The sequence below is a fragment of the Nycticebus coucang genome, chromosome 7 (assembly GCF_027406575.1).
Source record: "Nycticebus coucang isolate mNycCou1 chromosome 7, mNycCou1.pri, whole genome shotgun sequence".
NCBI lineage: Eukaryota > Metazoa > Chordata > Mammalia > Primates > Lorisidae > Nycticebus > Nycticebus coucang.
Window position 1 is genome coordinate 93225787 of NC_069786.1, and position 25581 is coordinate 93251367.

General features: G+C 40.5%; 1 protein-coding gene across 2 annotated transcripts in view; it reads right to left on the reverse strand.

Annotated features, from left to right (window-relative positions):
* The window catches only part of HECW2 (HECT, C2 and WW domain containing E3 ubiquitin protein ligase 2), a 404230-nt gene that overhangs the window by 24733 nt on the left and 353916 nt on the right, over positions 1–25581 (reverse strand). For both annotated transcript variants that reach the window (XM_053597578.1, XM_053597579.1), the window contains 4 exons: positions 17339–17459; positions 15805–15918; positions 4502–4654; positions 2639–2737 (listed from right to left, as the gene is read on the reverse strand). In XM_053597578.1, the coding sequence (XP_053453553.1) occupies positions 2639–2737; positions 4502–4654; positions 15805–15918; positions 17339–17459 (487 nt within the window). The remainder of the gene's footprint in view (positions 1–2638; positions 2738–4501; positions 4655–15804; positions 15919–17338; positions 17460–25581) is intronic.

Genomic DNA, 25581 nt, shown 5'->3' on the forward strand with positions numbered 1-25581 from the left:
AACACAGGGGAGGTAATGCTTTAAATTCATGCACTTTTTAAAGTGAAAGTTTTAAAGTGAAAGTCAAACTGCCTGTGGCTCAGTGAGTAGGGCGCCGGCCCCATATGCCGAGGGTGGCGAGTTCAAACCCAGCCCCGGCCAAACGGCAACAAAAAAATAGCCGGGCGTTGTGGCGGGCGCCTGTAGTCCCAGCTGCTCGGGAGGCTGAGGCAAGAGAATCGCGTAAGCCCAAGAGTTAGAGGTTGCTGTGAGCCGTGTGACGCCACGGCACTCTACCCGAGGGCGGTACAGTGAGACTCTGTCTCTACAAAAAAAAAAAAAAAAAGAAAGAAAAGGTAGGCATAGGTAGTTGTTGGAGCAAACATTTGCTTTGACTTACAGATTTAGGAAAAGCATTTTGCAACAGATGATGCCTACATTAAATCTTGCAAAAACTTTATAGGGAAAAAATTTTGCAGGATACTTAACAGCTATAGAGGTAAAAAGGAATAAGTGAAGGAGGAGAAGGGGAAAAAAGGGGAAGGAGAGAATAACATGAACAAAATAGAAGGTACAGGTATAGAGAATACTCCAAGCATATTGGCAATACTAGAGGGTTAACCACAAGACAGAATTTCTAGAGAATGAGGCTAGAAAGGTGGCTGGGAGCAGGCTGGGCTGTCATTCTGAGGAGCATTGTGATTCAGAACTACTGAAAAATTTTAAGACAGGGCATAACAGGCTCAGATGTGAGTTGTGGTTATCAACAGAGGTTGGAAACTAATAGACCACTACAGTAATCAGGCCAAAATAAGATAAGGGGTCTAATTAGGGCAGGGCTATCAGGGGTGGAAAAGAGAAGATAAATGTGAGGATTAGTTAGAAGACAAACATGTAGAAATTAGTTACATGGTTTTATTGGGGGTGGTAAATAAACTCATGTCACAAGCGAACTCTGACTATAAGTTGAGAAGATTTCTGAGACCACAGTGAGCTCAGTGGGAACATGTACTAGAAATGACTTAGGAACTACAGCCTGGGAATGGAGGCAGAGGTGGGGAAGAGCAGAGAGTGTACTGAACATTTACCATCCCTGTCTGTGACTGGCCAGAGTGACCCACAAATACTGGCACAGTTAACTGCCACTGTGTACATGGGAGAAGGGAAATGTTCAGGGAAAATTGATGCGTTTACTTTTAACTATGTTGATTTAGTGGACCCTGTGAGACGTCCAAGTGGATATTGGTGGTCTGTTGACCAAATGAGACTACACTTGGAGAGAGATTAAGATTGAGGGGACAGACTTGGGGGTCAGCAGGAGACGGGACAGGTGAAGAAATTTCCCCACGACATCAAGTGAGATGTGCCAGAAGCCAACAATGGAGACATCAGGGATGTTGAGGTTGAAGGGCGAGTCAGAGGAAAGGCCACGAAAGAGACAAAAAAGTAAAAGGAGAACCAGGACAGTACAGTGATGCCAGCGGAGGAAAAACGCATGAGAAAATGAGGGTGAGGATGGGGGTGGGAGAGTCTGCAGAGTCAAAAGCAGCAGCATGGCCCAGTAAGGTAAGGGCTAAAAAGTATTCTTTAAAAGCCTCGATAGGGTACTAGGGGGAAAGAAGTCAGGCTGAAGAAGTGAATTTGAAGTAAGTTTAAACAATTAGTGCACCCTACTCTTTCAGGAAGCTTAAAGACGAGAGTTAAAGCAGTGAAACACCAGGTGGAAAGTGGGCCTGGGAGAACCAGAGAGGCAGAAAATGGCCTCTCTTGCCCAGTACTACAGTTGCAAAGACAATGAAAAAAAGGCAGGTTAAAGTCTTTCTACTTCTCTCTCTAAGGCCCACAAGAAATATTGTATTTACTTTCATTTGTGGTCTAGTGCTTTAATTTTACAGAAAGCAAATATGTGGCCTCGGTCAGGGAAGGGGCTGAACAGAATCAAACTATAATTCATTGCTTTCTCATTGTAAGTTTTAGCTACCACCCCACAGACAGCTGCTTTTTGCTGTTTAGCCTCGTAAATAACTACTGATTATATGACAGCAACAGTTAGCTCTACATTTTACAATAATTGCAATCTTTCATTGTGATAACAATGAAGAAAAAGTTCCGTGGATGCTAAATTTTCATCTGCCGTCACAAATTGCTGTTTTGCACTTAGGGAGATCTTAAGAAAAGTGCGGCACTGTCCACTCCTGTCAAAAAAAAAAAAAAAGTAAAACAAAAACAAAGGAAAATTTGAACCAAGAGTAAGCAGTTGGAAGTTTACATAAAGCCAAATATAAAATGCATCTTATGAAGAATGGGGGCTGTGAATCACCAAGACCAACCCACAACTATTCTATTAATAATCAGCATTAATACCACAAGAATTCCAGGGCTGTCTCTGAAGTACAATTGTTTTGAAAAAAAACATGTGTTGCAACAAATGAGAATAAGTTATTCAGAGTAGAGCAAAACTAGGACTTTGGGACCTAGACAGGAAGAAAGGGTCAGAAGTAGGAAAAATACAGGGAGCCAAATGGTTTCAGAAATCTAAGCAACTATTACATTGAGACAGTGAACATAGAAACAATGACCTTGACATTAAATTTAGTTTCAGTGAAGTAAATAGTGCATTTTTACGTGCTAATTACACAAGCAATAAATACCCTCTTACATTCTGAGAAGAGCCTTATAGAAGGGCCGTGTGAAGAAGGCATCCAGCAAGTACTGGTGTATTAGTGCGAGGCCAAGGATCCTGCCGCTGAACCGGAACCTGCGAAGGAAAACCATGGGTAGCTTACCCTTCCTGGAGCAGTTTCTGATGACTTTATTTGCTTCCTAGCACCCCTTCCAGCTCTAAGCCTCTCACTTTGTCCAAGATTAATTGCCTACTAGGCCCATGAGAGTTTGTGTACACTGCAGGCTGGTGTCTTCATTAGGCCAAGAATTCATACCTACTTATTGAAGAAATCTATTTCTCTCTGATACTCAGAGGCACTGCTTTACCTTCCCCCCATGTCCACACTGCCCACCACGTAGCACCCCACATTGCCGAGGTGGATCCCAACTGACATTTCAGTGAAATTTCCTTAAAACACTTCTAAGAGATATTGACAGAGCAAGACAGCCAGACATGGGGAAAATGCTGTTGGCTTTTAGTGGGTGTGCATGAATATTAGAAGGACTTCTCTCGTGCAAACTCAATAGCAATTCCCTTCTCAGGAAAAACCCAATCTCAGAATAAGAAAGTTCCTATCCCCCATTTGCATTCAATCTCTACTCCTGATAATAATTTTTACTGAGAATTATGGTTATGGACAGTTAGGGGGGTTTCCTTTTGGGACATTCTGTTCTCAAAAATCTTGATGCTCAATTCTATTCTGAATCACTTTGGAAACTTCATTAAATATATTTGTTATGACTGGAGTTGCTGCCTGAGATATACACTTAATTTCTCTTTCAAAAGCATTCAAGTTTTTAGCTCTTTGAAAGTCTGGTGCCTTCCAAAAGTATAAATCTGTACTGCCTGAGATTGCAATTTTAGTATTAGGCAGCTGTTTTACGATTAATGCCAAGCAACATTGTTTCTCTTTATTTCCACTTATGTTAGCACAACTGTGATAGTCACAGTTAGGAGGACTCTAAATTATAGTTAAACGGAAGTGAATCTGAAGAATGAGTTCTCAAAGTCAACGCCCTTCACCCTCCAATATTAACCTCATGACTCAAAGAAGCTAAGAAGCTTTTTCCATGAATCCCACTCTTGTTCTTTCCTCTGTTACTATCAGTGAAAATGAACAGGAACAAGCTAATACAGGGTCCACAGCTATTTAAAGTCTAAAATGCAGGCATTTAAAAAAGATGTAAGGATTTTTAAAAGAGTGCAATTTGACATTTTCAGAATAAATAATCTCCAGATGGGAATCCTAAATCAGTTCTCCTTGAAGATTTTGTGTGAAAAGTCAGGAAAGAGGCAGCCTCTGGTTATAAACTTCAAATGGCCAATGCGATGAACAGCCACTGCTTGTGACTCCCTACTCCTCCCCTTCTGCCACTGTTTCTCCAGGACCCTCCCCTTAACCTGACTCCCCACTAGAACATCACCATCATTGTCTCTGCCAGAGCTCTAGCTGCCCCAACCCCCAGTCTGTCACTTCCCAACCCGCAGTCTGTCACTTCCCAGTGAGCTGCTGGCCTCTGGGTCAGGCCCTTTCTCTTTTTACCCCAGTTTGCAGAGGTCCAAAGCTGCTGAGAGGAACATAAGATCATCCGTAACTTTCTTTTAAAGTGAAAAAACTTTTGAAAGTTTTCCCCAACTCACTTAGATTGATTTTATGGAACAAAATCTATTTGTAGCTTAAAGACTGCCTGTATGTTTAAATTTGACAACAAAAACAATAGTCAAATGAGGTGCTTCACTGAAATGTGATTTTTCCCAAAGGGAAAATAATATTAAAAGAAATGTGAGTTCCTATTAAAAAGAACCAATATCACAGAAAATCCACTGAAGAAAAGTGTTGGGGAAAAAAATACTTACCATTCATGGTGATTGTCTACAAACGCAGACATGGGACTTATCTGTACTGTGTACGTGTCATTGGCTGAATATTCAAATAGGCCATAATATGGGTTAAAGAGTTCTCTGGATACCAGGAAGAAAAACTCTCTGGAAGGTCCACTGTAATCTAGCCTATGAAAAAATCCACAAAAAGAATAATCTGTTACTCTTTTTCCTTGATACTGGGGACATTTTCTCCAGAGCTCAACTTCCTATAGAATGCTCATTACATGTCTAATTGTCCACAAATCAGAGCTGTCCCAAACAAACTGAATGGTCACTGTTCCTGATCTCATCATATCTAGATGCAATGGTAAAATTGACATTTATGTGGAGCATATCCCAAAACTAAGCTAGCTACAATGAGATAATACATAAAGTAGGCAATATGTCAATAATTTCATTGCATAAAAATATATACAAAAAGGTAAATCTTTTAAATGTTGGGAGCGAGGTTACAGGGAAAGAGAATACAAAAGGAAAGCTTAAATTAAAGCAAGGTAAAGCCAGATGGCATCTGCTATGTACACTCATAGGACACAGAGTCCTCACGGATGTCTGAAACATTTTTAAATGAGAGAAGAAAGAAACTTCTGTGAGTTGGAGAGAGGGTATTACTGATACAAAGCCCCCTAAGGAGATCAGAGACAACACATGGACTATTGGGGTGCAAATAAAACCTTAGATTTACAAAACACTTAGGAAAATTACAAACAAGAAAAGCAACGGTACCTAAAGCTTCTTGAGGAAGGTATTTGGAGAAGAGGCTGAAACTCTAGCACCTGAATCACAGCATAAATCCTACTTTATTTACAAAGACATCAGGATATACTTTCTTTACAAAGTGCAAGAAAAAATTATGTTAGGTTTGAGGAATGACAAGTAGCCAAGAATTCTGACTGTAGCAGAGTTTGCAACAAAGCAATCTGATATGCTAAATTCATAATGAAAAGTATCAAGTACATCTACCCTATGCTAGAAAGTACATGTATGAGTGTAAAGCAATTGAGAAGTTGGGGTGTTAAAATTTGAGAAGATTTTTGTTGTTTTTGTTTATTCTATGTTTTTTCTTTTTTTGAATTCTTCTATGGGTATTAGTGCATTTTTTTTATTGTTTGGGATTCATTGAGGGTACAAAGAATTAGGTTACACTGATTGCATTTGTTAGATAAAGTCCCTCTTATACTTGTATCCCACCCCTAGAAGGTGTGCCATATAAGGTGACCCCACCCCCCTCCACCTCCCCTCTCCCCACTCCCTCATTCCCCTGCCCGCCCCACTTGTATTAGCTCATCTACTGCCTTCATATTAGAACTGAGTACATAGGAGTCTTGCTTCTCCATTCTTGTGATGCTTTACTAAGAAGAGTATGTTTCAACTCCATCCAGGTTAATATAAAAGATATAAAGTCTCCATCTTTTTTTAATGGCTGAATTGTATTCCATGGTATACGTATACCACAGCTTGTTAATTCATTCCTGGGTCGGTGGGCATTTAGGTTGTTTCTGCATTTTGGTGATTGAATTTTTTTTAATTGAAAAAGAAATCTGAGTCTTGTCCGGTAATGGGATAGTGTGATGGAGGAAAGGATCCTATTACAGGCAGAAGAAGGAGTTGGAATACTAGTAAGAAAGAGTAAAATGGTTTTTTATGTTTTATTTGAGATTTTAATAGAATTGACATAGAATAGGCTTCAACTATTTGCATATGACTTCCAATTTTTATCATATCTGAATATATATGTATTACAATTTGCTTCATATTTTTCATTAAATCAACTTTAAATTTATTTGCTTTTTCAGTGCAACCTTGTGTTGCATTTTTTTTTTTTTTGAGACAGAGTCTCACTATGTCCCCCTCAGTAAAGTGCTGTGGTGTCACAGCTCACAGCAACCTCAAACTCTTGGGCTTAAGAGATTCTCTTGCCTCAGCCTCCCGAGTAGCTGGGACTAAAGGCGTCCACCACAACACCCAGCTATTTTTCAGTTGCTGTTGTTTAGCAGGCCCGGGCCGGGCTCGAACCCACCACCTTCAGTGTATGTGGCCAGCACTCTACTCACTGAGCCATGGGCGCTGAGCTGTGTTGCATAATATTTATGAAGTTTTCACGTGCTAGCTCTTTTTGTTCCCTAATACATGTTAAATACATAAATGCAGTATTAAAATAAAAAATACAATCTTTGTGGCAGCTAAAATCGTTTCTTATGCCACCAGTGCTATCATGCACTCATTCTCCTACTACCCTGACAGGTAAGTTACATGTGAAGAAAAATGCCCCCTGGGGCAGCTAAATATAATGAGCTAACAGGTGGCCTCCAAGATCGGAGGGACTATCCTCAGGTTACTCTGGCTGCCTTCCTGGTGCAGAGGTGGGACTTCTTCAGGTTATTCTGGCTGCCCTCCATGCAGAGGTGCACAGACCAGCCACCTCCCCTCATGCAGGGACAAGGCAGCCTCCTGTGGCTTTCTACCATGGGCTGACTTCTGGCCTTGGACACCACCAAGAACAAGCAGAATACTACTTTCACTTGAAAGTTCTCCACATACTCAGAGGTTTCCTTTCAACAAATATTTGCATGCCAGTGATGTTTTGGGTACCAAACTAGATCTTAAAGATACAAGATGTTTTCAAAAGTCATTTTCTATAGGACTCTCAGTTTAGTGGTTTTTGTACCTCTGGTCTCTGCCCCTCCTACCCTGTCCCCACTCCTCAGCATGACTGCTTCCTTCAACCTTTGCTCAAGGCAAGGGTCGGAATTCTCTTGTCACCACATTGGCATTTGAGACTGATGGCAACACTGGAGGTGTAGTCTTGTCTGCAGAGAGCTTAGAAAGGCCTGGACACTTGTCTGCACTAATGCAGGTTGAGATTGCCCTGTCTTTTGGGGCAGCCACTTTGTTGACTCATAATGAGTTAGTCATCAGCTAAAGTCCCAAATCTTTCTTTTTGCTGCTTTAACCTAGGACTTCCCCATCCTGTCTGCATCCAGCTGTCTCTTTTAAAAACCTACCAAATTTCACTTTGTAAGACTTAGTCCTCTGTGGCTTTCCAGAAATGAGAAAGTGATGGGAGGTCATTTTGTCTAAAGCTCTCCTTTTGGAGAGAAGACCAAGGCCGAAGGAAATCCCTGACTTGGCAAATGAAAGCTGTGGTGGGGGAACCTGGCCCCGAAGCATCGAGGCAGGTGTCCAGACCTCAAGTGTGATGCTTGTCACTGCTTACAGGCCACCCTGTAGTCAATTTTTTAAACATTTTTTAAAATTTCAGATTAATATGAGTGTACAAATGATTAGGTCCCACTGTTTTCATTTCTAAGGTGAAGTTCAAGTTGAGTCCTTCACCCAGGGATGTGCTGAATATCCTTACCCCCAGCTTACAGAACAAGGGTCAGCAAACTATACCCTGCAGGCCAGATCTTCCCCACCCTCTGGTTTTGCAAATAAAGTGTTACTGAAACACAGTGGGGTGTTTATACGTTGTCTGTGGCTGCTTTGCTGCTACAAGGGAAGAGTCCAGTGGGTACAGCCGAGAATGCCCAGCTGGCAAAGCCCAAAACACTTACTATCCAGCCCTTCAACGAAAAAACTTGCCAGCCTCTATTACAGGAGAAAGAAAGTAGGAAGAAAATGCTACTTTATTAAAGTATCTAGCTTACTATAAATCCTCTTCTTTAGTGACAGTCTCAAGGAAATATAAAATGGCTACAATGTCCTAGGGTGTATGCAACCTCAAGGAGTGGTCACAACTGCCAAGTGTGAGATACCAGTGAGCACCATCTGCCCCAGTCACCGCTCTGTGGGGCTTTCAGACACGATCAAGGCACTCCACAGATCAGAGCCACAGAGAGCTGAAGTATGAGGCAAATAGTTATGAGTTCGTTTTCTTATGAAGACAACTAGTACAAGCAAAATGGGACTTTTACCTGCTTGTGGTCAAACTGTGGCCTTCAATGAGAAGCAGGCAGTTTTCTGTAAGCTTTAAATCTGAGTGTTTTATCCGAGTGCACTGCGATTATCTGCTCATGGGTCTGCCTCCCCTACACCCGTATGCAAGGTCGGGACGCCAAGTGCTGAGCCTGATACTCAGAGGGGGCTCAATATACAGAGGGTACCAAAAAAAAACTGTACACACATTTTAAGAAAGAAAACAAAAACTGTATTAAAATTGTTAAAATTCAACAGATACCATAACATTTGTTATCTCATATATCATTATCTTCTATCTCTTGTAATTGCAGAAGGCAAATGTGACCTATGTGTTACAATTTGAATGCAGTTTTCTCCTTTTTAAAAATGTGTATATATTTTTTTGGCACCCTCTGTATATCGTTAAAGCAAGGCGTGGGGCTCTCTGATGATCTTTAAATACTATTGATGTTGTTATTAGGCATCTAGCTGGGTGGATCAATTTGCACAAGTTTGCCTGGAAGGGGTATATTGATTCAGTGACCTGGAAGGATTATGCCAATCCCTACAAGACGACTCAATTTGTCAATTTGAAAACCATGTCAGCAATCACACAAGTAAATTATGCTGATCTTCTAATATGGTAAAGTTTGTTAAAACAACAAAGATGATCTCATTAATTCATTCCTTTTTTATGATAATAGCTGAATCTGAAGAAAAAATGAATGTTTCCTGAGCAGTTAGAACTAATAAAAAGCAAAATTGTTTCCCCCCCCCCCCAAGAGAGAACAAAGCTAACAGTTCCTCTAGGACAGCAGTTCTCAACTTGTGGGTCAAGACCCACAGGAACTGTATAAAGGGGTTGCGGCATTATGAAGGTTGAGAACCACTGCTCTAGGAGGAAATGTATTTTCAACTGGTCAGGGTTTTATTGGCTGCTTTTTAACTCTAGAGGCACTGATGGCGTCACTCTAAAACTGAGACAGTCTTTAAACTTTGATCTGATTATAATCCAAAATTTAGAACTTCCTGAGAGGGGCTTGTAGATGACAATTTACATATAAGTGTTGCTAATTCAATAAAACATGTCACAGCAAGGTGCACCACGCATGTGCTTCCTGTGATGCCTTAGCAACCTCTTCATATAAATAGTTAACATGACTCATATCACAGGGATCGTTTGTTATATTCTTGTTTTGCCAGTTAGGTTGGTTCCACAGCTAAAAGCTTGGCACAGAAATACAGAAACTCTGGACAACGGGTGTGTAGCCACATAGCAGCTGCATCTGAGGGCATTTCTGAATAAGCACAGATGTCTTTAGGGTGGCTATGTAGTTTTTGAGCCCAAGTGCTGACAAAACATTTTAAATACCATCACGTTGCTAGGCTGGCACACCACCCAAGTTGTTAGTGGCACCCCATATTTGTTAAAATAATGGACTTTATTTTCCCATTCTTTATTTTTGACTGAGAAGTACTGAAAACAAAATGGTCCAACAGAGACAGACTATGAAATGAAAAAAGATCACAGCCTTGGGAGAGTCCACCATCACTTCCTACAAGTCGGTTCAGCAAGAGGCCTGCGCACCCTCTGATTCACACTCAGATATTTATGGCAGCCAAGGCATTAGTTTTTGATCCACTTAAGAAGGTCTGGAAGGTGGGCGGCGCCTGTGGCTCAGTCGGTAAGGCGCCTGTGGCTCAGTTGGTAAGGCGCCGGCCCCATATACCGAGGGTGGCGGGTTCAAACCCGGCCCCGGCCAAACTGCAACCAAAAAATAGCCAGGCGTTGTGGCGGGCACCTGTAGTCCCAGCTACTCGGGAGGCTGAGGCAAGAGAATCGCTTAAGCCCAGGAGTTGGAGGTTGCTGTGAGCTGTGTGAGGCCACGGCACTCTACCGAGGGCCATAAAGTGAGACTCTGTCTCTACAAAAAAAAAAAAAAAAAAAAAAAAAAAGAAGGTCTGGAAGGTAAGTAAGGAATGCTGATGTGATAGACAGTTTTACCTAGTGATCCCAAAACAAAGCCTAGACACTGAAGCACCTTTCTTTATTGAGACTTGGGTATATTTAGATTGTCCTGCAAATGTCTCAAATGAATGTCCTGCAAATGAAACAAGCAGCACCATAAAGTTTAACTTGAAGCTTTTAAAGATTTCTGAGAGATTAATGAACAAGCTCAGGACCACCCCCCACCCCCACCCCCAGCTTCTGGTGAGGATCTGACCAGTCATATGCAAGAATCGTGGGTTGCTTTCTAAGTGGAAAATTATTTAGGCTCTCATGCACCCAAATTGCTTTCATTAGGGAGGGAAAGAGATCACAGAAAGAGCTAAAACCAGATGACAGAAAGAGCTGAAAGTTCTTAAACCCCCAAACTAAAACTGTCTACACACATCTCCTCCCTTAGTCTAAGTGTGGCTTTGCAAAATAGACAACTGACCTCACGTTGATGGCACCTCACTCATAATGAACCCATTCTTTCTTAAAGAAAGGTTCCTTTTACAGGGTTGGCCACAGAGAAAAAGAGGTGGAGCCATCGTAGTGTAAACATCCTCTCTTTAACCAGGCCATTATTCCTGTACTGTTTTAGGTACTAAGAAGTCAATGGGCCCATGTCGTATCAGCACACAATAGTCTAATGTAGCTGGCTTCTGATATCACATAAGCTTTGGTTACTAGAATTTTTAATTCAAAAGAAAATAATATTCAGGAGAATATATAGTGTAATAATAAAGCAGGAGTTTATGTAGAACAGTCTGCTGGAGACTATGCAGTATTTCACTGGCCTTGTCCCTACAGAAACAACTTTAGGCAGACGGAAGCCCACAGAAATAAGCAACCACTGCGTGCAATTTCCCACCACATTCAGCTAAGATGACTCAGTCTCCAGCCACTCTGCCACTGCTGATTTCCCTTCCCTGAAACTTAGCCAGGGCAGATAACCAAATTACGCTGGGTAGAAATTTTAATGACTAGAACAAAACCCCCACATTTAACAAAATGAAATCACTAAGCACAAGATAGTGCTTGCAACTATCTACTTTTTGTAAAAAGCCAAAGCTCACACAACACCTTATTTTAAGGAGAAATAATTGCTCATTGTCAGCTAATGTATTTGCATTAATAGGCCCTAGGATTAATTTTGTATTTTTAAATTGAATATAGACATCTCCAGTATTCTAGGATTAATTCTACCTTGCACAGAATTTGTAGTCATCCTGTAAATTTCCGACTATACATGAGGAACAATCTACATATCATATTTAGGACCTGAGGAAAGAAATTGCTTAAAGTAGAGCTGAAGTCTCTCTGTGAATCTGCTAACTCACACCTTTTTGGAGGGCAGGCAGATGTGCTGTTCTTAAAAATAAATCCCCCTTTCTTTGTGCCTTAGCTAATCCACTGTAAATAAAAAAATCCACTGATCACAACAAGTAGAAAACAATCATCGGGTGGTATCAGTGTATTTTTCATTGAATGAAAAATAATACTCTAGGCCAGGTATGGTGGCTCACGCCTGTATTCCTAGTGCTCCGGGAGACTGAGCCAGGATCACTTAAGCTCAGGAGACCACCCTAAGCAAGAGTGAGACCCCAGGTCTAATAAAAATACAAAAAAATTTAGCTGGGCTGTGGCAGGCACCTTCGTCCCAGGCAAGAGGATCTCTTAAGCACAAGAATTTGAGGTTGCTGTGAGCTATGATGCCACAGTGGCACCCTACCCAGGGTGTTGGAGTGAGACTCTGTTTCAAAAAAATAGTAATAATATCATAGACATATGAATGCCCTTGCTAATTTGGGTTTCCAGAATTAATTCTACCCATCTGCTTATTACTGTACTGACCTCAAGTTCCACTGGAGGTACATCCATACCAAAATTTACCCTGGTAGCAGTCACTCATCAGAGAACAAGGAAATACAAAAAATCATTCAGGGAAACATCTCCTAAATCCCCCCAAATCCTCACTGTATGTTTCCTTTTAAAACATTTTTAATTTCAGAATAGTTTTTGATTTATGATAAGTTGTAAAGATAGTAGGGAGAGTTCTTGTATACCTCACACCCAGCTCTCCTCTTGCTAACATCTTATATTAGTATACATTCGTTATGATTAATAAACCAATCCTGATACATTATTGTTGACTGAAAGTCATACTTTACCAGATTTCCTTAGTTTACCTAATGTCTCCTCTCTGTTTTGTGAAATCACATTACATTTAATTGCCATGTCTGCTCTTGGCTGTGACAGTGTCTCAGACTCCTCTGGTTTGTAGCAACTGTGACAATTTTAAAGAATATTGTTAAGGTCTATTGTACAACATCCCTCAGCTGGGATTTGTCTGAGGTTTTTCTCACTGGGGTTATGGGTTTGAGAGGAAGACTGCAGAGGTAAAGTGCCATTTCCATCACCTCATCTCAAGGTACATATTATCAACATGACTTAATGACTATTGACGTTAACCTTGGTCATCTGACTGAGAGGGTGTTTGCCTTGATTCTCCACTATAAAGTTACTTCTTTCCCCCCCTTTTCCCTACTGTACTACCCCGTTTCCCCAAAAATAAGACATCCTCTGAAAATAAGACCTACTTACAGGAAAGATAAGACGTCCCCTGAAAATAAGACCTAGCGCATCTTTGGGAGGAGCACACTTTAAGACACTGTCTTATTTTTGGGGAAACAGGGTATTTGGAAGGACGTCATTATGCACAATACTTACACAGTTATGCTGAATTATTTGGAAATACTCTACATAGGATATTTTTCTATTCTCCTCCATTTATTTATTCAATCATGTATTAGTATTAGTATGAATATTTATTTTATACTTTGGGTTATAATCCAATACTATTTTATTTATATTTTTCTCAAATTATTTCATCTTTGGCCAATGGGAACTCTTTCAATTGGCTCCTGTGTGCATTTAAGGTACCTCCTTGAGTGTAGGCTTTTTGAGGACTTCTTTACTTTCTGGCAGGCTCTATAAGATGCTTCAAGTTCCACCGTCTATATTTCCTGCCTAGATTCTAGAATCAGCCATTTCTCAAAAAAAAAAAAAAAAAAGAGAGAGAGAGAGAAAAGAAAAAGAAAAGAAAAGAAAACCCCTAGTTCTTTTTATAGAAGAATAATATTAGAAACCAAGGTCTGAGCATCAGACATATATGTTTTTAAATATAACTAGACCTAGACATGAAGAACTTGCAAAATGATACACTTTGAGGGTGTTAAAACCGGTGAAGGTAAAGTAACAGAAAACTTCCAGCTCCATTTTTATAGATTAATGAAAAAATCTGGGTAGCTTTCACTTTGGGCATTTACTGTCATCCAGAAGGAAATGTTATTATCTTCTATTTTCATGTAATAGAGTCAATGCATTTGCAAAGGTGCCAAGGCTGAAAGAACTCCTTTTATGTTGTTTTCTGAGTTCTATTTTTTTCGGCAAAAGTACTGTTTTAATCTTTCAAAAACAATCTATGTGTGTGTGTGCATATGCATGTTTATATATATATATATATACACTCCGTGTCCCAATAGCCAGATAAAGTCTGTACTTAATAAACTGGTAAGTATGATATTGACATGATAAAGCCATGAGTCCAGAAATCCAGCTTCAATAAATCATATGTAGAGGGAACAGATTAACAGATCTTCCCTGATAAACTAAAGTCACACCTCAAAACATCCTCTCCCTTGTTTTCCCTCTGAGGTCACAGGAAGCATTTGGACATCACCAGCAATCACATGCAGAGGTATCAAGTCCCATCCAGCCAGGTGTCCTCCTCAGAACTGATGTCATGAGTCCAAGTCATGGGGAGACTGCTTCAGGATGACCATTCATGATAAGTATCTGTTTTTTTTAATTCAAACTTAAATACTGGTGCTTCCAAAGACTCTTCCCTAAATCTCTGAAATCTCAACAAATTGTGATTCAACAACAAAAAGAGGCAGCGAGAGTTCTGGGAGAAGAGACGTATTCCCATCCAAACCAGACTGATTATGTACGGAAATACTTGGAATCCCATGCATACCTATGATTAGGCTAACAACATTGCCCTTCATTTTCATTGTGCACCTGCACCTTTAAACCAACTAGCACAAGCTAGAAGTTCACTTGTGCACAACAACCAGCAATGAAAGGCTCAAGTCTCAGACAAGCTTTTGTCCAAACTTCACCATATCATAGTGTGTTCCCACATAAGATTTTACTTTAAAAGGCATAGTTGGGACATTCTACATCAGTGTGTATGACATGAATATAAGTCACGAGCTGGAATGGTGAAAAGGTCGAGGGGTAGGGAAAAAAATTCAGATAGAATTTAGCAGTTTTGCTTATGTCCCAGTGCTGGGCCAAGAGCACTGAGTCAAAGACAAATCTGATTTTGCTATTCCCTGGCTCCATGAGCACAGGTAAGTTATTTTATACATTGGAGTCTCAGTTTCATCAGCCATCTACTGAATACTGATTTGGATATTACTAGCATGATTCCATCGTCTAATGCACTTTATTCCTGGGCATACTGAGAGGGATACTACCCTTAAAATGATTCAGATCAGCAGTGTCAAGGAGAACACAACCAGGGTTCAGAAAATTGTACGGTATTTTAAAAATTCCCTCTAGTGGCTGCTGGGTTATAAGCAAAGTGCCGAGAAAAGAAGAAGGGATGGGGAAGGATGAGAAGTGCCATGTTCCCAGTGATGTACAACAGCTGTTGTGTTTATTTAGGTGCAACAGACTCTGCGTAGGAGTCTTCACCCCTTAATTTCCTAAACCTTATCTGGCTGAGCACAGTCATGGAAGAGTCTCAGAAGGCTGAACATGTTTGTTTACGGTAAGGCAGTTAGGTTGGTAGGTGTGCGGCCCTCCCAAGGGAAGAGGAAAACTGAAGGCGGAGAAATACGGACCAAAGCCCCAGAGTTACTATAGCAGCTGCTTACTGGACAGTAGGATTCTAGGACAGTAGGATTCTAATTTGTGTTTTTGAATTGCAACTTCTTTCGCAGGTGAAGCATGTTCTACCTAGCACTCCGGGGCAGAAAACAAGATCATAGATGGTGAAATGCAATGTCTTGCTTGTTGTCCCCAGCAAAACCCCACTTTTTCAAACCTTTAAGAGAAAGAGAGACACAGAGAGAAGAAAGCAAAACAGCCTTCTGCTCTCAAAAATGACCTATAGCTGTAAGTTTTTACCAAATAATTTCTATGTCAAATGATTTAAAAACCAGAGGAAGCCTAAAAAAAAAAAAAAAAAAACCAAAGTTTTAAGTGTATGAGAACAGCATTTCCTGCCAGAAGGATTTCCTGTGTCAGGCCACCACAGTGCTGTGGAGAAACATCCGCCCTGTGGCGGCCGGGGACACTTCTCTCTTCTACTCACCCTTCCTCCCCCACGAAGGTAACATATAGCTTGTTCCTCTGCAGGTCTTTTCTGGAGTAGCCCATGATCTGATTAAAAGCATCTTCTAGTAAGTGATCTCTTCGGATAATTAGCCTGCCCATAAAGAGAGAATTTTAGAAATACAGATTATTTCCTAATCCTCACTTTCTAGAATTTCCCACTTGCCATTTAATTTCCATTTACCACACATAACCAGGCAAGAAGAAGCAGAGTTCCTTAATATCATTGATGTCTACAATATTGGTCTTTAACTCTTAATAGCAGTAACAAAAGTTACATAAGAAAACCACCAGTAAATAGAGCACCCCACCTATGACCTGTAAGAACAACCTCAGAATCCTTTCTGAATGGGTCAAATTAATTTATCCAAGAAGGAAAATTATCGTAAAACCATGCACATGCACACATAGACTTTTGTTTAGTAAAGCAAGAACAACCCTACAAGGTAATGTTTTAAACCTCAATGCACCTAGACAAGGAATTCAATTACTAAGTGCCCAGAGAGATGACTGTGAGAACCAGGAGAAAAAAAAAAAAAAAATTCCCAGTGGCTTCCAAAGCAGAGGATTTTACAATTGTGCTTAATTTAATTTTAAATTAAATGCATATTGAGATTCCCTAAGGGATAGAAATACATGAATGACTCCTGTGGCTTGTTAATCTGCTTGTGATGATGACAATTAAAGTCCTCCTTCCATAGTTATCAATTTTCCCTTAATGTCAATGGCAATGAACAATGAGGTAGTGAGGCCAAATGCATGGCAGCTGTATCACCCAGACCTTCAAAGTCAGGTGCGAGCAAAGTAAAGCTCAGAGAGGTGTGGTGTTCGGGTCAGGCTGACTTTTTTTAGAGCAATGAAGGTGGAATTTAATGGAGCTAGTGCACAGGGCAGTGGGCCATGGGGCTGCTGCTGGGCTGGCCCTCGGCCACTGTCAGGGTCACAGAGGGCCATCAGTGGAGACCATGCCCCCTTTGTCCTCTCTCAAGTGGCGGGGTGCTTGCCAGTGGGTACATGGGATGGTGTAGAGGTGAGGAGGAGAGGACGTTATCATAAGTAGGAAGTGAAAAAAATTCTAGGCCAAACAATTCAGTTTCACCATTTAAAGGAAGGTAGACAAAGAAAGGCAGAAATGACATTCATGACGCATTCTGTGGTGAAGTTCGTTTCACAGAACCTTGTAGAGCTGAGCAGTGTTCTTACATTCAGGACAGGTCAGGAGACAGGGACTTCCAAAACAGGACACTGTGATAGCTTTTATATCAACAGAGAGGTGCTTTTCAGGAGGACAAAAATCAGCTTTTTATTTTGCATTTATTGTTACATGGAAAGTGGCAGTGTGTTTTTTTTTAATCTTAAGCTTGAAGAGTGCTTAATTCCAGAATGATATTTTAGATGAAACTAGTCTAAAGCAAAGGCTGGTCATCCTAAGTCACATCAGTTTCTTAAATTCCCACCAGTGTCCTGTCTTTTCCCCATCTATAAGTCATGTGCTTGGTATCACTTTGACTTACTTCAATTTCCCTGGGCCTTGTCCATATCCTTTAGTCTCTAATTTCCTGTAAAAGTTCCTTAGTTTGGCTTCAAAATCTCGCTTGTAAGGGGCTGGAGCCCTGGCATTGGCACGCTGAGTACCTACAGCAAACCACAAAAGGAGAACAATCTGGATTTATGCATCATCCTAATGTTCATCACATCAACGTGAAAAAATACTGACAATTAACAAGTAAGGGAGGAAACACTTTCAGCTTCTCTCTCTTCATCTCTCCAAGTTGAAGGATGTAACAAACTGTAATCAAGGTTGTAAGAGATACTACCTTCTTTGTGGCATTTTGGTTGAGAATAAAAATCCTGCTAAGTAGTTACAATATTGCCCATGTGTTTCTCAACTATGAATCACTCCAATATGAGTCAAGCAGAATTACTCATGTCTAATGGTAATTGTGAATGATGGAATGTCTTTGCTTGCTGCTGAAATGATACCACCACAATTAGACACAAAGTTACAATGTGAACAGCATTGTATACAGGGCAAGAATAGTGAGTTTTTATCATTCACTATAAATTCCTCACCACCACCCCCCAAAAACCTCCTTTAGACACACATTATAACAAAGAATGACTTTAGAAACATAACTACATATATATTTCATTATTAGGACAAAATAACTATTATATAAAAACAGAATCCAGACATCATTGCCAAAGGCCCATATCTCCTGGTTGTACAAAAAGTGAATAATACTAGTATTGATTACATCCTTAATACGTTATGTGCCAAGTTCTGTGACTATCTACAGATTTTCTAAGTATATTTTAGTATTATTCAATGGCAGTATCATTAACAAAATGTAAAAGTAACGTGGTTTGTACTTGTTTCTATAAAAAAATCTGGATTTGTGTTATAAAGTGACTAAGCAACAAGGCTGGCTATAAAGCTGATGATGAATATGAGAATCAGACACACAGCTATGACAGAGACACTGGGTATTTCTATTAAATATTTCCAAACTCAATGAAAGAAACCAGAAAGCAAAATTGCAAAGTCTTGTTCATCACATACCACGTAAATTCATTAAAAGTTTCTTGAGCAAATCAATCAACTAAATGGTTCTTATTCACCACTAATACTGGGTTAGGTTCTGCAGAAGATGCCCTTAATGAACAAAGTGGGGTTGCTGGAGTAGATACCTTAGGTAGGGAGACAGAAATAAAACATCAAACAATTAGAGAATAATTAAGTCCTAAGCCAGATGGTCACATCTATAGCCCTGGGGGTATACCCAGTCATATAGATCTATTTTGTTTGCCCCACAATCTTTTTGGAAGAGTTTAAATTAATTACCAACATCTGAAAATTTGGAGATTTCAAGTAAAAAAAAAAAAAACCACTATACTTGTCTCTTGAAAACTATTTGGGAAATCTTGCAATAACAAGCTTGCATCTCCTTGGGGATTTGGCAGGCAGCTGCACCCACTATGTTAGCTGAGGCCTGTGCTTAACACTCTGCCATAGCCACTCAGTGACACTGGCTACCTGGCCCCCTCGGCATTTGCATTTGAGACTAGTGTTGCAAAAAAGAAATAGTAATGTTAGAGAAAAGGAATGAGTATAAGTAGAGATCAAAGTGGAAAAGAACTTTGGGAGGAGGCTTAATTGGAACCAAACCTCGCAAGCAAGAAGAATCTAGATTTTAGATGGAGCGGAGTAGCAAGAGCTGGAATAAGCATTGCCTGTGTGTTCAGAAGATGCTGCGAGGATCCTGAAGGGAAGTGGGATGGCTGGGGGAATAAGTGGGAAATTTAATCAATCAGAAGGTTTGGAACCAAATTATAAGAAGAATTTTAAAAATCCATTAGAGGAGACTAGGCATGGTATAGCCAACATGAATGCCCATGCATTCATGGGCAAGGGTACAACATCCAAGGGGTGTTTTATTTTCAGAGTATGTTGAGTGAATCTTGTTGAGTGGGCAAGAGGAAAGAGCCCCACCTACGAGTTGCTGCAGCAATCAAGGCCTGAGGGGATAGGCCTAGACTGGAGTGAGTGACTCAGACCACAACTTATTTTACAATGAGAAATAAGCCTGGGGAACAGAGTAGATCAGAGTAGTAAGGAAGAGGAATGTGAAGTGCTGATGATAATGTACAGCATTTTTTGTAATAAGAACAACAGCTATGGGCTAGATGTGATGGCTCATGCTTGTGATCTAGCACTCTGGGAGGCTGAGGCAGGTGGATTGCTGCAACTCAGGAGTTTGAGACCAGCCTGAGTAAGAAGAGTGAGACCCTGTCTCTACTAAAAATAGAAAAATTGAGGCAAGAGGATCATTTGAGCCCAATAGTTGGAGGCTGCTGTTAGGTATGACATCATGGCACTCTACCCAGGGCAATAGCTTGAGACTCTGTCTCAAAAAAAAAAAAAAAAGAACAACAGCTATCGTTTATTAAATGCCTCGTATACATTATGGACAATGCACTTGACATAGAGGATCTTGGGAAATCTTCACAAGTCCATGAAGCAGGTTTTATTAAAACTATCATCACCACTTTGCAACTAAGGGAAATAAAGATACAGTTTCCTGCTGAAGTCATATGCCAGTGACAGCGGGTTTGGGTTTTGAGCCAGATCTATCTGATACTACAAGAAGTGTGAAAAATTATGCTGGTGAACGGGGGCATGTGAAGCTTCATACACTTTGAACTGGTGACGAGAGCTGGCCAAGAGGAAATGTTCTACCAGCACTTGAAAATACTGTACTTGAGGCCGGACACAGTGGCTGGCTCCTGTCATCCTACCACTCTGGGAGGCCAAGACTGATGGATCCCTGGGGCTCAGGAGTGTGAGATAGCCTAAGCAAGAGTGAGACCCTGTCTCTATTGTCTCTACTAAAAACAGAAAAATTAGCCGGGGCAGACACCTATAGCCCCAGATACTCAGAAAGCTGAGGCAGGAGGATCATGTAAACCCAGAAGTTTGAGGTTGCTGTGAAATGGGCTGATGCCCTGGCACTCTAACCTGGGGAACAGAGTGAGACTGTCAAAAAAAAAAAAAGAAGAAAAAAGAAAGAAAGAAAGAAAGAGAGAGAAAGGAAGGAAGGAAGGAAGGAAGGAAGGAAGGAAGGAAGGAAGGAAGGAAGGAAGGAAGGAAAGGGAAAGGAAAGGGAAAGGAAAGGAAAGGAAGAAAGAAGAAAAAAGAAAGAAGGAAAGTAAAGAAAAGAACTTGAGCAGGGCCAGAGGTGAAGACCACACATGTGGACGGAACAGGTCGGTATGTGGACAGCACTTGTGCAGTACCTGCCTCTTCACAAGCCCCATGTAAGCCTTAGCTCTGGTCATCTGCATAGAGGTAAATACTGAAGACATGAGAAATGTATTGGGGTTTTACAAATGAATTTGTACAAAATTTGCACGATAATCTGGCTAACAATTTGTTGGTATAATTATGATTCTTTCACCTAAAGATCTAAGAGTTTTGTCACAAAGAGAACAAATAAACTTGACCTTAAAAGATAGGGGAAGCAGAAGAGACTCCTGGGCAGTGGTCCTCAACCTTGACTGCACATTAGAATCACTTAGGAAGCTTTTAAAAACTGTAATGTTCAGGCCACACCCAAGGCCCATTACATCAGAATCTATAGGGGTGGAACCGAGGCATGAGTGTTTTGTAAAGCTCTCCAGATGATTCCAATGTGCAGTCATGGCTGAGAACTACTTATTCCCTTACAGAAAGGTCAAATATAACCAACAAAACACGTGGGCAGCATCCAGACACTAACACAGGGCAACTGCTTCCTGTGTGTTTGAAAAGCCTGGTCTGCAACATGAAGGAACGTGGTCTCCGTAAGTGAAGGCTGCCCTCCTCGCTGGACGAGGGACATGACAGTGCAGTGCAAACCACTCAGAGGTGGCACAATGAAGTTGTCAGCCCCCCTGTCCCCCCACCTGGTCTGAGAAACTGCAGACTACTGAACCCAGACAGGGCAGAGAGCAGCAGTAGGGAGTCAGCTTTCATGAGCACAATCATCCAGAGGGAAGAGGAAAACAAAGAAAGAAAAACTGAATGAAAATCTTTCAAGAGTCAAAAGAAACATGATTCTTTACAAGTTGATTACTGCAAAAAACAGCACATACGGTGTACTTTTGCTGTATAATTTAAGATACTTAAGAGGATGTGGGAAGTGCCATAATGCATTCCATCAATTTCAGTACAAACACAATAAAAATGAGCTCTGACTCCATTTACACTCTAGGTAAAATGACTTAATTACATAGACTCTGGAGAAAGTAATTATTAAATGCAAAAATTCTTTGCTAGTTCTGTTATGAAAAAATCATTTACATATTACTTCATCATTTTAAAAATTATAGTAAAATGTGGTGTTGGCTTTTGTCAAATTCTTTTAAGGTACTTAAAAAAAATTTTTTTTTTCAGGATATTATAAGGGTACAAGTGTTTTGGTTACATGAATTGCATTTGCACAGTTTGAGTCAAAGTTATAAGTGTGCCCAACAACCAGATAGTGGGCATTGCAAACGAGTACAACCTTTATGCAAAGTTGTATGGCGATACCTCAAACTATCTCGATAGCTCAGCACCTGTAGCTCAGTGGTTAGGGTGCTGGCCACATACACTGGGGCTGGCAGGTTTGAACCCTGCCCAGACCTGCTAAACAACGACAACAACAACAAAAAAATAGCCGGCGTTGTGGTAGGCACCTGTAGTCCCAGCTACTTGGGAGGCTGAGGCAAGAGAATCGCTTAAGTCCAAGAGTTTGCTGTGAGCTGTGATGCCTCGGCACTCTACCCAGGGTGACATAGTGAAATTCTGTCTCTAAATAAATAAATAAACAAACAAACAAACAAACACATATAGACCTACCATTTGATCTAGCAATACTACTAGGGGATATTTACCCCAAAGGAAAAGAAGTCATTTTTATCAAAAAAACACTTGCACTGGAATGTTTACTACAGCACAATTCATAATCACAAAGATGTGAATTAATCCAGGTGTCCATTGATTCATGAGAGGACTAATAAAATGTGGTACATGTATATCATGGCTTTTGTCAAATTCCTAATACAAGTCAGGTACAAGTGCCAAGAAATTCCAGAGCCAAAACAATGTTAGTTCCACTTTGGAAATAAAAAATGTTCTTGGAAGACTGAGCTAACAGAATTGTATGGGAGCCGTAACTGCAAGTGAAGTTCTAGGGCATTATAATTTTAAAGAGAGAATGATTTTATGGTCTTTTTTACAGTCCTTTGGAAAACCAGGTACAAAAAGTCAATGTCACATCTAGTAAGTGATCGAATGAAGGGTTGACTTTATGGATAGTCAGCATTATGCCAATTATTTGCAGGAAAAATTTCAGTAACAAATATTAGGGAGTTTGGTTTTTTTTCTTTGCAATTGCTAGGTAGACCTAAAGAACTTTCTGTAGTATTACCCCATTTCCATGTACTGTTAGAAAGTCGAATAGTAATACACAAATCAAAGACTTCTACCTGAAAAAGTATTTCAGATGATACTAGAAATACCTTGGCATCAAACTCCTGAGCAGTCTGAATCTTTCTCGATTCTGCTGTACAACACAGAAGCCCGATTGCTCTGGTTACTAGCACCCACCCTGCATTGGATGGCAGTTGGAGCTTAGCCCCGTCCAGCCTAGCTCCAGGCCTCTGTCCTGGGATGGCTAAGAAGCCCTTTTTTTTTCTGGTTCACTTTAAAAACATCTCTATGACATTGAAAAAAATATATTCCCTGTTAGTAAATAAGAACAAAACATTGAGCAGTATAATAAATTCTGAAAGGCTCTATCTTCTGGAACACAGCTTAGCACTGGAACTTAAAAAAAAAAAAATTCCTCCAAAATAGCTGGCACAGAGCACAAGCTCTGAAGTCCTAGCATGTTTGCTTTATTCCCTAAGAGCAGTAAAAGGCCCTCAGGTCAGTGTTTGAGCTTGCTGACGCTCATGTGCATACCATTTATGGAAAACAACAACTTGGGGCTCTGATTTCTCAAGCTTTGACAAAGGTATTGGCAAAGAAGCAACTTATCAACAAGAGGAAGCTGAAGGCTCTGCCAATGGCAGGCACCCTCTGACAGCACTGAGGGTGGGGCTGAGGGAGACTAACAACAAATAAAATCTCCGTGCAGTGATGGCGAGTGTCTGGGGCTTTTCCTCAGTCTCCAGAATCACAAGTGCCTTATCCCCTCCCCACCCGCTGAGCCTCCTTCACTTGTGCTATCTGGATCTCAGATCATCTTTGCAGTGCTAAGCCAGGGGAGGGGATAGAATACTTTTTCTAAAAACAGTTATCAACCTGCTTCAGGAATTGTAGGATAGATGCGAGAAAGGAGGGGGAGGGGTGAAGAGAAAGAGAGAGAAATAGAGAGGAAAAGAGGAGGGGAAGGAACGAGAAAGGGAACTGAGAAGAGAGAATATTTGTGAAAAGAGTAGGAGATGAGATAAACAGATGCTAAGATCTTACAGGAAGAAAGAGAAGAAGATTCTTACGGAGTCCACTACCTCACAATCCATCCCCTCAAGACAACCTTCAATACAGACCCACAAAGCTCTTCTAGGTTCTCTGAGTGTGTTTTATTCTGTTGAGGGTGACTTTGCTGGTATTAACTTCCAGGAAGTCCAGTTCTAGCCACATAACAACAATTCTGCATTATACTTCATTAGCACGATGATCCCTGAAACCAGGAGCTATCCTCAGTGTGCGGGGTATAAGAGAGCAAGGAAAAGTAAATAGAATGCAAATAACGGGTTAAGCAAATTCTCATGCAACTAAAGTCACACAGTTAAAGCTTTGGATACCTGGAAAATTCACATAAGAGAGCACATCTCCAATAATATTAGACAAATTACGTGTCATTGCATTTAAATTCCTAGAAATGTGCAGTTTAAATAAACTTCTGGGTCCCATATTTGGCGTAATAAACCATATGGTGTTTGGAAAGATCTTTGCTTTCTGGCTTCACTGAGGTTGGGATTGGCATTATAATGGTCCTAGAAAATAAACCTTCACATTCCAAAATTTTGACAAATTTTAGGTGAGCGCTCTAACAGCTGCAAATGTAGTGAGTCAAAGTTTCCAAAGCCCCTTTCTCTCCGTACTTGAAAAGACATGTAAATGTGCTTGGAATGGGAAAAGTGTGGAAAGTTTACCAAGTTCTTAGGCATTCTGAATGAAGATCATTAAAATTTATTATTGTCATAATTTTCACAAAGTTATTCTCACACCACAAAGAGGGATGAAATTCTAGCCACAAGGAGGAGGTTCAGGTCACTTTTAAAAATCTATTTGAAATGCTGTTTTCACAAAACTCTCAGGAATACTGGTAGAAAGGAGAAGTTTATTTTACACAAAGAAACAGAAGAATCCTCCGCAGGGGAAATGAGGTTAGCTAGTCCTGTCCTTGGGTCATGTGGAATTAGTTACAGTTACTTCCATTGATATCAGGCAGTTCATCCCAATTTCAAGATCAAACAAAGCCCCCTAAAACAGAGAAGGCCAAAAATATGGAGATGATTCTTCCTGAAAATTAAAACCACCACAAACACTGCTAGCAGTTTAGATATATTTGGGTTACAAATGTCTTTGGAAAATGTTTAGCTCCGAATCTAAGTTTCCAGAATGCATTTTTTTATTGCCACCAAGGATTACTCGTGCATTTGCCACGCTAAATGAAGAAGTGTATTTAGTCAATATTTAGAGAGCTCATACAGCCTCAAAGAATGTTCAGCCAGTCTTCAAGAGCATGCCTTTGCAGTGCTCCACAAAGACCTTTTCTCTGGGAGGGTGGGTCACAGAAATGGCCTGGAAAGAAGAGCCTTGATGGGCAGAAGCAATAATCCACATGGCTTCAGTTCCTTAGCATGAAATGTCAGGGAAGGGGACGATCCATTTTAAACTTCAGCACAGGTTTTACCAAGATAAAGATGAGTCAGGATGATTAAATATCTAAGCAGCCAGCTCTGCAAATCCAGGAAGAAATGTATTCAAATATTCCAATCATTAATGGTTCAAATATGGACAAACCATAATTCTTAGAATCAAATTTCCAGAAAGGAAGAAAAGGGAATAAATTAATGTTTATGAGCTACTCATTATGTTCCAGGCACCAGGTAAAATAACCATGAGAAATAAGGTGATTATTATGATGCCCATTTTACAGAAAAAGAAATCCAGGTTCAGGGAAGGAGGTAAATTGCCCAAAGCCCCACAGTTGCTAAATGA